This window comes from Rhinopithecus bieti, unplaced genomic scaffold (genome assembly GCF_001698545.2).
Source record: "Rhinopithecus bieti isolate Rb0 unplaced genomic scaffold, ASM169854v2 scaffold_19983, whole genome shotgun sequence".
NCBI lineage: Eukaryota > Metazoa > Chordata > Mammalia > Primates > Cercopithecidae > Rhinopithecus > Rhinopithecus bieti.
The window spans coordinates 17,430-31,140 of NW_016809598.1; the positions used below are offsets into that span (position 1 = coordinate 17,430).

Consider the following 13,711-nt stretch of genomic DNA (forward strand, 5'->3'; position numbering starts at 1 on the left):
AGCCTGGGTGACAGAGTGACAACTTGTCTCAAAAAAAAAAAAAAAAGACTGATCAATGTGCAGATTCACAGAGAATCCACTCCAAAAAGACACTTTCCACAGATGTAGTGAATTATTATTATTATTATTTTTGAGACAGGGTCTTATTCTGTCACCCAGGCTGGACTGCAGTGGTGCAATCTCCTTCTGGGCTAGAGCAGTCCTCCCACCTTAGCCTCAAGTAGCTGGGAACACATGTGGATGCCACCATGCCTGGCTAATTTTTTGTGTGTATTTTTAGTAGAGACGGGGTTTCACCATGTTGCCCAAGCTGGTCTCGAACTCCGGGGCTCAGGCTATCCACCTGCCTCGGCCTCCCACAGTGTTGGGATTACAGGCGTGAGCCACCATGCAGGCTGTGAACGAGTATTTTATATTTGCCTTCAGGCCATCTTCAGCTGAAAAGAGAAAAATGCATCTGATAAAGCTGGTGTAGTTTAACAAAGAAAACAAGAGTTGGGGACATCATAAAAAGAGGTCAGCCATTTAATCTGACAAAACTAAAACTTGCAATAATACTCACCTTTCTTCCTTCCCTATAAAATAGAAATGAGCTGTAACCTATTCTAGAAACATAATTGGTCCTTGGCGGTAAGACTCCACCACAAATTTCAGTTCCAAAATATCTCCCTGAGAAGTAAAAATGCAAGGGTTTCCCAACAATGAGAAGAGTTCCCGAGAAAAGAAAGCAAACATGAGCAGTCACTTGGATTGTTTTGGTCGTACTGTCCCAGTTAGTGACTTCTACCTGTATTGTCCATGGTGGCTACCAGCCACATATGGTCATTTATATGTTAATTTAAATCAATTAAGATAACATTACAAATTTAGCGCCAGGACTTGAACAAGTATATCTTGAGTACTTAATGGCCACTGTGACTAGAGTAGCTTTAGAATATCTGCATCATCACAGAAAATTCTACCCAATCTACTTCTTCAAACAGCTTTTCTAGAATAGGTTTTTTTTTTTTTGAGACAGGGTCTTGCTGCGTAGCTCCGACTGGAGTACAGTGGTGCAATCTTGGCTCCAGCAACCTCTGCCTTCTGGACTCAAGCCATCTTCTTGCCTCAGCCTCCTGAGTAGCTGGGACTACAGGCATGCACCATCACACTCAGGTAATTTTTGTATTTTTAGTAGAGATGGGATTTCACCATGTTGGCCAGGTTGGTCTCAAATTCCTGACCTCAGGTGACCCTGCTGCCTCAGCCTCCCAAAGTGCTAGGATTACAGGCATAGGCTGCCACACCCAGTCCCAGAATAGGTTAACTCTTAAAAGACATTGCTAAAAACAAATCAATTTGGTTTGGCTCAAGTGAAGGAAAGATCCAGCCTTGATTGTGCAGGCTTGCCCAGTCTCAGTAAGCCAAGGAGCACAGCAGAAAGGGGCAAGCACTTTCTGCTGTGGAAAAGCACTCAGGCTTGGGGTCCAACCTTGCCTTTGCCCCTTCCCTGAAACGACACCGTGGCTGCCACGGAAACCCTTCAGGTTCCCTGGTGAGGATAAAAGTGGGATCACAGTGGGGAACACAGCCCAGTGCACCTCATACCAGGTATCTGGTGTGACTGTTGCCAGCATCCCTACCTGACCTTCCGTTTCCTCAAATGACACCCACCAGAGCTAAAAATCACAACCACCACCCTCTCTCCCTCCTCATCCAAATCCCCTACATCACTCTTTCCTTCTCAGTTTATCTGTGGCAAAGGACTAGGTATGGGAGGCTTTTGTTTTTAATTTCCATCTACCAGACTTATTAATCTTGTAAAATACAATAATATAGAAAAATGAAACATAAAATCCAAGCCCCAAATGTAGTTATTATCCAATTCAACTGACACAAAGCCACTCTGTCAAACTCTTAGGAAGGTCTCTACACGTTCTCGTCTCTTTCTCGGCCTTTGCCGGTGCTGGCCAAGGACCATGATCCAAGCAGTGCTGTCTCATGCTCCAATTCTCTTCTCACGTGCCGCTCCAAAGTCTTTCTTTGTCTTATAGTTAGTTTTCCATTTCCCCTATTCCAGGCTATTACCGTCTGGATCAGAGATGAGAATACTGCACAGAGAGACAACCCAGAGATGTGCAGAGGGTCTCCTTTAAGTATTCAGCAGAGCACCGATCAGCTCTTGCCTGTGAGGAAATTAACCAGAGTCAGAGGACAAACATCTGCAGAATTAGCAAGAACAGTGCCTGGCACCCACAAAAGCTAGAAACAGTGCCTGTTCCCACCAGCCCTGAAAATGAGGAATAATAGAGCCCTAGACTGAGCTCTGCTCTGAATTCATCTAATAAATCATAAAAGCAAGACTGGAAAGGATCACTGTTCCTAAATAATTTAACTGCATCTCACAACAATGCTCAGAAGATTTAAAGAATACAAAATATCCAAGACTCAATAAGGTAAAGTTTACAATGTCTGGTAGTCAATCAAATATTCCCAGGCATGCAAAGAGGCAGGAAAGCACAACCCATAGGGAAGAGAATAATCAATCTATGGAAATCAACCCCGATCAGACACAGATATTAGAATTAGCAGAGAAGGACATTAAAAGCTATTGTTTTGATATTCAATATGTTGGATATAGCAACATGGAAAATATCAAAAAGGCTCAACTGAGCTGCTAGAGATGAAAACCAAAATGTCTGAGATAAAGAATACATTGGCTGGCCAGGCATGGTGGCTCTCACCTGTAATGCCAGCACTTAGGGAGGCCAAGGAAGGCGTATCACTTGAGGCCTGGAGTTTGAGATCAGCCTGGCCAACATGATAAAACCCCATCTCTACTAAAAATACAAAAATTAGCCAGGCATGGTGGCTCATGCCCGCAATCCCAGATCTTTAGGAGGCTAAGGCATGAGAATCGCTGGAACCTGGGAGGCAGAGGTTGCAGTGAGCTGAGATCACACCATTCCACTCTAGCCTGGGCAACAGAGCAAGACTCTATCTCAAAATAAATAAATAACAGGCCGGGTGCAGTGGCTCACACCTGTAATCCTAGCACTTTGGCAGGCCGAGGCGGGTGGATCACCTGAGGTCAGGAGTTTGAGACCAGCCTGGCCAGTGTGGCAAAACCCTGTCTCTACTAAAAATACAAAAATTAGCTGAGCGTGGTGGTGCGCGCCTGTAATCCCAGCTACTTGGGAGGCTGAGGAAGGAGAATCGCTTGAACCCAGGAGATGGAGGTTGCATTGAGCCAAGATCACGCCATTACACTCCAGCCTGCACAATGGGGGTGAGACTCCATCCTAAAAAAAAATAAATAGACATCTGATCTTTGACAAACCTGACAAAAACAAGCAATGGGGAAAGGATTCCCTACTTAATAAATGGTGCTGGGAAAACTGGCTAGCCATATCTAGAAAGCTGAAACTGGATACCTTAACACCTTATACAAAAATTAACTCAAGATGGATTAAAGACTTAAATGTAAGACCTAAAACCATAAAAACCCTAGAAGAAAATCTAGGCAATACCATTCAAGACACAGGCACAGGCAAAGACTTCATGACTAGAACACCAGAAGCAATGGCAACAAAAGCCAAAATAGACAAATGGGATCTAATTAAACTAAAGGGTTTCTGCACAGCAAAAGAAACTATCAGCACAGTGAACAGGCAACCTACAGAATGGGAGAAAATTTCTGCAATCTATCCATCTGACAAAAGACTAATATCCAGAATCTACAAAGAACTTAAACAAATTTACAAGAAAAAAAAAACCCATTAAAAAGTGGGCAAAGGATATGAACAGACACTTCTCAAAAGAAGACATTTATGCTGCCAACAGGCATATGAAAAAATGTTCATCATCACTGGTCATTAGAGAAATGCAAATCAAAACTACAACGAGATACCATCTCACGCCAGTTAGAAAGACGATCATTAAAAAGTCAGGAAACAACAGACGCTGGAGAGGATATGGGAAATAGGAACGCTTTTACACTGTTGGTGGGAGTGTAAATTAGTTCAACCATTGTGGAAGACAGCGTGGCGATTCCTCAAGGATCTAGAACTAGAAATACCATTTGACCCAGCAATCCCATTATTGGGTATATGCCCAAAGGATTATAAATCACACTGCTATAAAGACACATGCACACGTATGTTTATTGTGGCACTATTCACAATAGCAAAGACTTGGAACCAACCCAAATGTCCATCAATAATAGACTGGATAAAGAAAATGTGGCACATATACACCACATAATACTATGCAGCCATAAAAAAGCATGAGTTCATGTCCTTTGTAGGGACATGGATGAAGCTGGAAACCACCATTCTCAGCAAACTATCACAAGGACAGAAAACCAAACACCGTATGTTCTCACTCATAAGTGGGAGTTGAACAATGAGAACACGTGGACACAGGGAGGGGACATCATACACTGGGGCCTGTCACGGGGGTAGGAGACTGGGGGAGGGATAACATTAGGAGAAATACCTAATGTAAATGATGAGTTGATGGGTGCAGCAAACCAACATGGCACATGTATACATATGTAACAAATCTGCACATTGTGCACATGTACCCCAGAACTTAAAGTATAATAAAATAAATAAATAATAAATAAATAACAAAAAAGTTTTTTAAAATTTTAGAAAAGAGAATACATTGGATAGGATTAATGGCAGATTACACCTTGCAAGAGAAAACATTAGTGAATTTAAAGGTACAGCAATAGAAAATGTCCAAAATTAAATGAGAGGAAAAGAATTTTTAAAATAATGAAATGGGCATAAGTGAGCTGTGGGACAACTTCAGGGTGCCTAAGATTGGAGTAATTGGAGTCCCTAGTGGAAGGGGAGGAATATAAAGAAACAGATTTGATGAAGACTACAAACCCGCAGATCCAAGAAGCTCAACAAACCCCTAAGCACAAGAAACATGAAAAGTATATCAAGGGATATCATAATCAAATTTCTGCAAATCAATGATAAAATCTTAAAAGCAGTCAGAAGAGGGGAAAAACATGTTACATACAGAGAATAGAGATATCAGATTTCTCATTAAGAACAAAATAAGTGAGAAAATAGTAAAAACAAAAACAAACAAAAAAACTTTAAGGAACTCAAAATGCATCAAGCTAGAATTCTATATCCAGCAAAAAAATACATATTTCAAAATAAAAAAAGTGAAAGAAAGACAAATTCAGATATACAGGCCGGGCGCGGTGGCTCAAGCCTGTAATCCCAGCACTTTGGGAGGCCGAGACGGGTGGATCACGAGGTCAGGAGATCGAGACCATCCTGGCTAACACGGTGAAACCCCGTCTCTACTAAAAAATACAAAAAACTAGCCAGGCGAGGTGGCGGGCACCTGTAGTCCCAGTTACTCGGGAGGCTGAGGCAGGAGAATGGCGTAAACCCAGGAGGCGGAGCTTGCAGTGAGCTGAGATCCGGCCACTGCACTCCAGCCTGGGTGACAGAGCAAGACTCCGTCTCAAAAAAAAAAAAAAAAAAAAAAAAAAAAAATTCAAATATAAAAAAGTTTAAAGAATTCATCAGCAGATCAGCACGCAAAAAAGAAAAAAGAGAAGTCCTTCAAGCAGAAGGAAAAATGGTACCAGATGAAAAAACTGGAATCTAAACAAAGGGATGAGGAGGAGCAGAAATGGCAAAAGTATGGACAAGTGAGACTTTTTTCTTATTAGTTAAATCTCTTTAAAACTTTTAGAAGAAAACATGGACGTGAATCTTCATGACCTTGGGTCAGCCAATGTTTTCCTACAAAAGCACCAAAACACAGGCAAAAAAAGAAAAAAAAAGTAGATAAATTATACTGTATCAACGATTTGTGCCGTAAACAATACCATCAAGAAAATGAAATGACAGTCCACAGAATGAAAGAAAATTTTTGCAAATCTTATATCTGACAGGAGATTGATATGTAAAACCTATAAAGAACTATTAAGACTCAAGAATAAAAGACAATCCAAGTAAAATGAGCAGGGAATTGAGAACACATTTTCCACATAAGACATACAAATGTCCAATAAATGTATGAAAAGATGCTCAACATCATTAATCATCAGGAAAATGCAAATCAAAACCACAATGAGATCCAACTTCACACCAAATAGGATAGTTAGAATAAAAAAAACTAGATAAGCATAAGTGTTGACAAGGATGTGGAAATACTGGGACCCTCATACATGGCTGGTGGGAATGTAAAATGGTAAAGCTTCTTTGAAAAACAGGTCCTCAAAAGGTCATAGTTACCATATGACCCAGCAATTTCACTCCTAGTATTTACTCAAGAGAACAGAAATGATATGTTCACATAAACACCTGTCTAGGAATGTTCATAGCAACATTATTTATAATAGCCAAAAATAAAAACAAGTATCTATCAACTGCTGAATCGATAAACAAAATATGCTACATCATCTATACAAGGGAATAGTATTCAGCCACAAAAAGGTATGAGATACTGATTCATGCTATAATGTGGATGAACCTGGACTGTATGCTAAGTGAAAAAAGCCAGACACGGAAGATCATATATTATATGATTCCATTCATATGAAATAGCCAGTATAGGCAAATCTATAGGGATAGGAAGTAGATCAGTAGTTGCTTAGGGATGAGGCAAGGCGGGTGAGGAGGTGAAGTGATGAGTATCAGGTAATGGGGAAGTGTCAGCTTTATTTATTCCAACATTTATTCTGTGTTCAGAATTATACCAAAGGTGCTGAAGGGTTATAAGGAGTAAAATCATGATCAGTTAAACCCTGTCCCTATTCTCCCAAAACTGATCATCTAGGGGGAGATAGAGATCCCTGCAAACAGTTTCAATCCAATCATAACTGAAAACACCATAGGGCAGGCAAATGAACAAGGTACACATGGGACCCAAGATGAGGGGAGCCGCAATGGAGATGGCATTGGAAGACAATGAAGGGAGAGTGATGTTCACCTGGGTGGTGATGAAGGGTAAGGGTGACAAGGTACAGGGGTAGAAAAGGACAGGTGATGAGCCGTGTGGCCAGGGGCTTCAGTGCTTCAGGAGGCTGTGGGGCAGCGGGGGAGGGGGGTAGTTTGAAAGAAGACAGGAAAGAAGTTAGAACTAATTTAAGGAATGTCTTAAACACCAGGCAAAAGAACTGGACTACAATGTTAAGGCAAAAAGTAGCTGAAGGTCTCTGAGCTGGAGAGTGGCCTCCTCACTGCTGTGCCCAGAGACCAGACTGGAGGTGACAGCAGTGATCCATGCAAGAGACAGAGATGGTCTGCCCAAAACAGGGTATCTGGGACCCTGCTGGCATCCAAATGCCACCAGTGGTGACCACTGCAGGGCTGCTGCTGACGTGGAGAGGCAGCTGTCACCCTGCCCCTGAACACAGGGAAGGGTCTGCATCCTCTGGCCAGGCATTGGATTTGCCAGACCCCCAGGCTGACCGGTGCCCTGTCATGCATCTGGTCCTCGAAAACCTGGCCACAGGATCCACACCCAGCCAACCTCAGTACTCCTGGGAAGAGTCTGGGAGCTCCCATGGTAAGAGTTCACTTCCCCTTTAAACTTTAACTGGCAGGAAGGTTATGTTGGTTTTGAGTCATCAAATCAACAGGATCTTATGCAGCAGATGGTTATGAAGGCTATGGAGCAATGAGGGAAAAGACATATGATATATCTGTAAGTGGAAAAAGCAGGGCATAAAAGCAAACACACACTGTGATGACAACCAGGCAAAAACGTCTATGCAGGTACAGCATACGTTTTTGGGGGTTCTTTTTGGTATTGAATTATAGGTGATTTTCTTCTCCCATATATATTTTTTGACAATGTGACTATATTGACTTGGTGATGTATAAAGTATCAAAACAAGAAACTTCATGAGTAATTTCCTACTAATAAGTGAACTCTGGCTAAGAAGATTTAGAGGCTGGGCATTGTGGCTCGCACTTGTAATTCCAGCACTTTGGGAGGCCAAGGCGGGAGGATCACTTGAGCCCAGGAGTTTGAGACCAATCTGGGCAACATAGTGGGACTCCATCTCTACAAAAATTAATTTAAAAAAAATTAGCCAGGAGACTAAAGGGACTGAGGTGGGAGTGATCATCACTTGAGCCCATGAGGCAGAGGTTGCAGTGAGCCGTAATCGTAACACTGCACTCCAGCCTGAGTGACAGTGAGGCTTTGTCTCCAAAAAAAAAAAAAATTTAGGAACAAGAGGCTTTATATGCCATCCAATACAGTAGCCACAAGCTGCAGGTGGCTACTAAAATAAATTTAAACTTTAATTAATTAAAATGAAATAAAATGGAAAATGCAGTTCCTCAGTCACACTAGCCACATTGCAAGTGCTCAAGAGACCCACGTGGCCAGTAGCTGCTGTGTTGGATGGTGTAGGTCTATAGCTCAGAGAGAGGCCAGAGGACTGAAGTCCACATGAAGGTCAAGTGGGCTGGTGGTGAGGCCCACTGCAGGGCCACAGCCAACTTCCCAGCTAACTTCATCACATCCCCCAGGATGCTCCCCCTGCACACACAGATCTCAGAAACTGGGATCTCTGCAGGCAGAGCCAGAGGTCGGCACCGCAAAAGGCTCCTTGTGATGGTGACTGACTGACGCACAGTGAGGGTGAAGGACATGGATGTGGTGGCAAGCATATACGCAGTGGCCACGTGCCCCTGGGCACGAACCCAATTCCCCACTCACCAGCTGGGCAACCGCTCTGAGTCCCCATGACCTCTTGTGTAAGATGAGTGTGGCTGGAAGGCAAGCAAGGGACACAAGAAGACAGCCATGCGCAGCTTATGTCTACTGTATTGGACTGCATATAAAGCCTCTAGTTCCTAAATCTTTTTTTTTTTTTTTGAGACAGAGTCTCACTCTGTCACTCAGTCTGGAGTGCAGTGGCATGATCATGGCTCACTGCAATAAATGCTCCACAGACAGCAGCTTGCATTACACTGACTTACAGGCATGGATCCACTGATGGGCAACTATGAGTGCAAACAAAACTGTCAGTGAAAGGAGGAGAGAGGTGGGAAAGGAAAGGGAAGGAGAAGGAAGCTGAAGAGGCCAGAGCCAGGGGCAGAAATGTAAGAGAACAGCTGAGAGACACATGAAGAAGGGATACTCTGAGTGAGATGAGAGGGCCACGGAAACCTGGGGAGTGCCTGCGATGCCAGAATACAGTCAGACCTGGGTAAAAGAGTTTACTCCCTAACCCAGGACTCTGGCTCTGAGATGAGGCACTGCGGTGCAACATCTTCCAGCTAATTACGATGTGACGCTCCTGTCGTATCGGAGCTGCTCTTCATTCTCCACTTAGACTTGAGAAGACAGATGACATCCTGGGCACCACCAAGTATCACCCTTGGTCTGGGACTACCACGGGGGAAAGGTGCAGACTTCCAACGAAAACCAGACATGTGCAATATCAGGAGCTTACGATGGAGACATGGCAACATAAGGTACAGGTTACACCAAAGTTAACCTCTACAATATACTGCAAAACCCTCAGACACTGTTCAGACGATAGGAACAAAGGAGTCTGATGGTCTCCCCTGTCAGGGATTTCCTGGCCTCTGACTGAACCAGCAGAGTCTGACCTGGGAAACCAGGCTTGGCCCCAACTCCAGTGCACTAGCAGAACTAGGCTTGTGGGAGACAGACACAAGAGACCCTTTGATAACCAAAGTAAGTGGCCCCTCCACTCTCTTCTGACCCCTGAGGCCCTCTGGCTAGCTCCAGCCTATTTTGGTTGCTTCCTGATCTTTCCCGTGCCCACTGATTTCCTTTAGCATCTGCCCACTCTTCCTTTCTCACGTTCTTGATCTTCAGCTTTTTCCTTAGGTCCTGCTGACTCATTCAGCTCATACAGAACTGCTGAAAATGATGAGAAATATTGGGACAATTCAACAGCCCAGAAATTCGGGGATCAAAGCCCTTAGTCCATTTCTCTACTTTGGGTGCATCCCACTATTGAATTCTAGCCCCCCATTCCCAGCCCCAGGCCACTCCTGCACTCACAACTCAAGGGTGGCCAAAAACCCAGTCTCTGTTGTCACACAACCCCAGGGCAGCTGCTGAACCTGAAAAGGCAAGGCAAGGCCCCATGGCTAGAGCCCGGCTCCTGTCTTTGGCAAATACTCTCTCTAAGCAAAGGTAATTTAATATAGTGGATAACAGCGAGAGCTGTGGATCCATGGGTCTTGGGTTCAAGTGCTGACCACACCACTTAACAGTGACGTAACCAACCACAAACTAAACTCCCCAAGCCTCAATCTGTACATGTTAAGTTAAGAGTAATAATAATAACGAACGCTGAAGTCACTGAATTGTTACAGGATTTAGTGAGCCGCCATGGGCGAAGGAGGGCTACATGATGTCAGCCCACAGTAAGCTAGAAAGCTTACCTATAAATTATCTATAAATATCATGGTAACTGTTTCACAGAAGCAGACCTGCATGAATTAAACGAAGACCTCCCTAGTTCAGGCTTAACTAATTCAAAATGTGGAAGCATTTTCAGGGGCTGAGTTGATGAGGTCATTTACAAAGTCAACAAAAAAGGGAAAGGATTTCAGACGCAGTATTTAGACTGTCAGAAAAACAAAATAGCTGACAAGAACCCTCCAGTTCAGAGGGTTGAGTCAATCACCAAGCACTTATTCATTTGCTAAGAACTTCTGTTCCACAACACTAGGCTTGGTCCTAATTGTTTTATCTATCTCAAGTAACAAAATGGCATTTTGTGAGTGTTCTAGATGCAGGCTTTTTACTAAGAAAGGCTTTCTTCCAACTGGGTCTCAACAAGTGAGATTTTACTATAAATCCCATCCGCAATCTTCAACAGGCATGGACATTAGGTCTTTGGAAGGTGAAATGAGCAATGGTATATACTCTTAGTTTTGCTTTTTCTCCCCACTAAGGCATGGCTGGCAGGTCACAGTGCATCTTGTACCCAGGAATATAAACAGTAGGTTACACCACTGCAATTCATTCTGGCCTTGACTTACACATCCCAGCACTATCCCAAGTGGACCCTGTCTGGCCCTCTGCAGCCTTCCACTGGGCTCGGGCCTGCACTGGGCATAATTTCTGTCAGCTGTGGGACTGGCTGCTTCCCAACTTCCATCCCCAAGGTAGGCACCCCCATGCTCCATGGGCTTCTGGCAGGGAGAGTGTATTTACCTAGTCCATCATTTTCCATCTTATATCATCGAAAAACTAATAGGAATCATGACAATGACATGGCAAGCAGGTTTCACCTGACTGTAGGATGCAATTTGTTTAGTCTACGAAATGAATGTCTTACTTTTAAACCTTAGTCTGCCTGGAGTGAGGACACAGGACCTTGCCTACTTCTCCCTCATAGACCATTCTTTTTTTTTTTTTTGAGACAGAGTCTCACTCTGTCGCCTAGGATGGAGCACAGTGGCGCAATCTTGGCTCACTGCAAACTCCGCCTTCCGGGTTCAAGTGGTTTTCCTGCCTCAGCCTCCCAAATAGCTAGGATTACAGGCACGTGCAACCACACCCGGTTAATTTTTGTATTTTTAGTAGAGATGGGGTTTTGCCATGTTACACAAGCTGGTGTCAAACTCCTGACCTCAAGCGATCTACCTGCCTCAGCCTCCCAAAGTGCTGGGATTACAGGCTGAGCCACCACGCCTGGCCTCACAGACTATTCTTGAAGGTGCCGAGAAGTCCACTCAACCCCACGTCAGCACATTGTTCCTCCTCTCACATTGCTGCTTCTGAGGCACAGGTGGGCGCCAGCCTCCCTCAGACAGGCCACTTGACATGTAAGTGGACACAGCTGCCAACAAAGGCCACGCCTGCCCTCTCCAAGGACCTCCCTCCCACTCCAGGGTGTGCCAACAGCTTCCTGAGAGCATCCAGAGCCAGTGGGGGGCATGGCTGCCTGGGGTGGACAGAGCCTGAGAGGGGAGGAGGGAGACCCACAGCACTCATCTCCAAGGCAACCAAACATTCCCAGCCCAAGGAGCACAGCAAGAAAGAAGGGAACTTGAACAAACCACACAAACGCCCACACCACAACCTGATGCTTACTGCTAGCACGAACACCAAGGAAACAATCCCACAGAGGGAAGGAAAGATGCTGCACGAAGATGCTGGCTGGGGCTGTGTGTAACAACCCACAAGCCAGCCATTAACGGTGGCACGACTCAGTCGATCACCAAGTAACTTAAAATTACTATTATGAACTATGACATGATGTTAAATTAAAAAGTATATAATACTGTTTATATACTATGATCACAACTCTAAAAAGTGTGTATAAATTTGGAGAAACACTGGCAAGGAAAACATAAAAGTGACAGTAGCTGAGCTACAATGCTAGAATAACAGGTTTCTGTCTTTAAAATTTTCTTTGCAGCGGCCAGATGTGGTGGCTCATGCCTATAATCCCAGCACTTTGGGAGGCCAAGACAGACAGACTGCTTGAGCCCAGGAGTTTGAGACCAGCCTGGGCAACATAGCAAGACCCTGTCTCTACAAAAAATAATAAAAAATAGCCGAACATGGTGGTGCATGTCTGTAATCCCAGCTACTCAGGAGGCTGAGGTAGGAGGATTGCCTGAGCCCAGGAGTTCAAGTCTGCAGTGAGCTGTGATCACACCACTGCACTTCAGCTTGTACAACGGAGCAAGACTCTGTCTCAAAAAAATAAATAAATAAATAAAATAAAATAAAATAAAATAAAATAAAATAAAATAAAATAAAATTGTTCTCACAGCTTTCCCCATTGCTGCTTCTTATCAGCAGATGGGGAAATGTGCATATCCATGTAATGGAACCTGCCTTGGTGCCTGGGAGAACCTGCACATAGCCATGTATGCAAAGGTTTGCCTGGATCTTGGTGGAACACCTTGTAGGCTTCCAGAACACAAAAGGATGCATGGCTCTCTCTCATTCACCTCCCTATTCCCCTAGGAGCCTGTCACCAGACAGTGTCTTATCTCTAATGAGGTATGGGAATTTCTGCCTGCCCCTCAGAACAGAGCTGTGGGCTCTGAGACCACTTAGCTGCAGTCTAAAATTGCTTCTCAAAATCCCATTGTGTGGCAGGCATCCGCCTCTTTTGCTTCAGTGTCATCCTCTGCAGTGTATGGGACAAGGACCCAGGAAGATGGTACCTTTGACATATTCTTTGTGTTGCCTATGTAAGTAATAAACAGCCTGCCGGGCGCGGTGGCTCAAGCCTGTAATCCCAGCACTTTGGGAGGCCGAGACAGGCAGATCACAAGGTCAGGAGATCAAGACCATTCCGGCTAACCCGGTGAAACCCCGTCTCTACTAAAAAAATACAAAAAACTAGCCGGGTGAGGTGGCGGGCGCCTGTAGTCCCAGCTACTCGGGAGGCTGAGGCAGGAGAATGGCGTAAACCTGGGAGGCGGAGTTTGCAGTGAGCTGAGATCCAGCCACTGCACTCCAGCCTGGGCGACAGAGCGAGACTCCGTCTCAAAAAAAAAAAAAAAAAAGTAATAAACAGCCTGAAGTAACAGAGACTTGTTGTATCTTTACCAAACTAGTCAGGCCCTGGACTTGCCCTGTAAATGTGTGTGAGCTTAACAGTATCCCAACACTATGTTTTAATGCAGTATCAATGGACCTCAAGAAGTATGTGTGTATACCAACAGATATCTCCATATGCCATATGTTATATATAAAAATATAAAATATAAATAAAATATATATA

General features: G+C 44.1%; 1 protein-coding gene across 2 annotated transcripts in view; it reads right to left on the reverse strand.

The window, feature by feature from the left end:
* The window catches only part of LIMD1 (LIM domain containing 1), a 76,724-nt gene that overhangs the window by 14,769 nt on the left and 48,244 nt on the right, over positions 1-13,711 (reverse strand). The window contains exon 3 of one of the 2 annotated variants that reach the window (XM_017889809.1): positions 1,253-2,165. The exons of the other annotated variant lie outside the window; for it this stretch is intronic. Coding sequence (XP_017745298.1) covers positions 2,155-2,165 — 11 coding nt within the window. The 3' untranslated portion in view covers positions 1,253-2,154. Of the gene's footprint in view, positions 1-1,252; positions 2,166-13,711 lie in introns of those variants that run through there. 2 annotated transcript variants of the gene reach the window in all.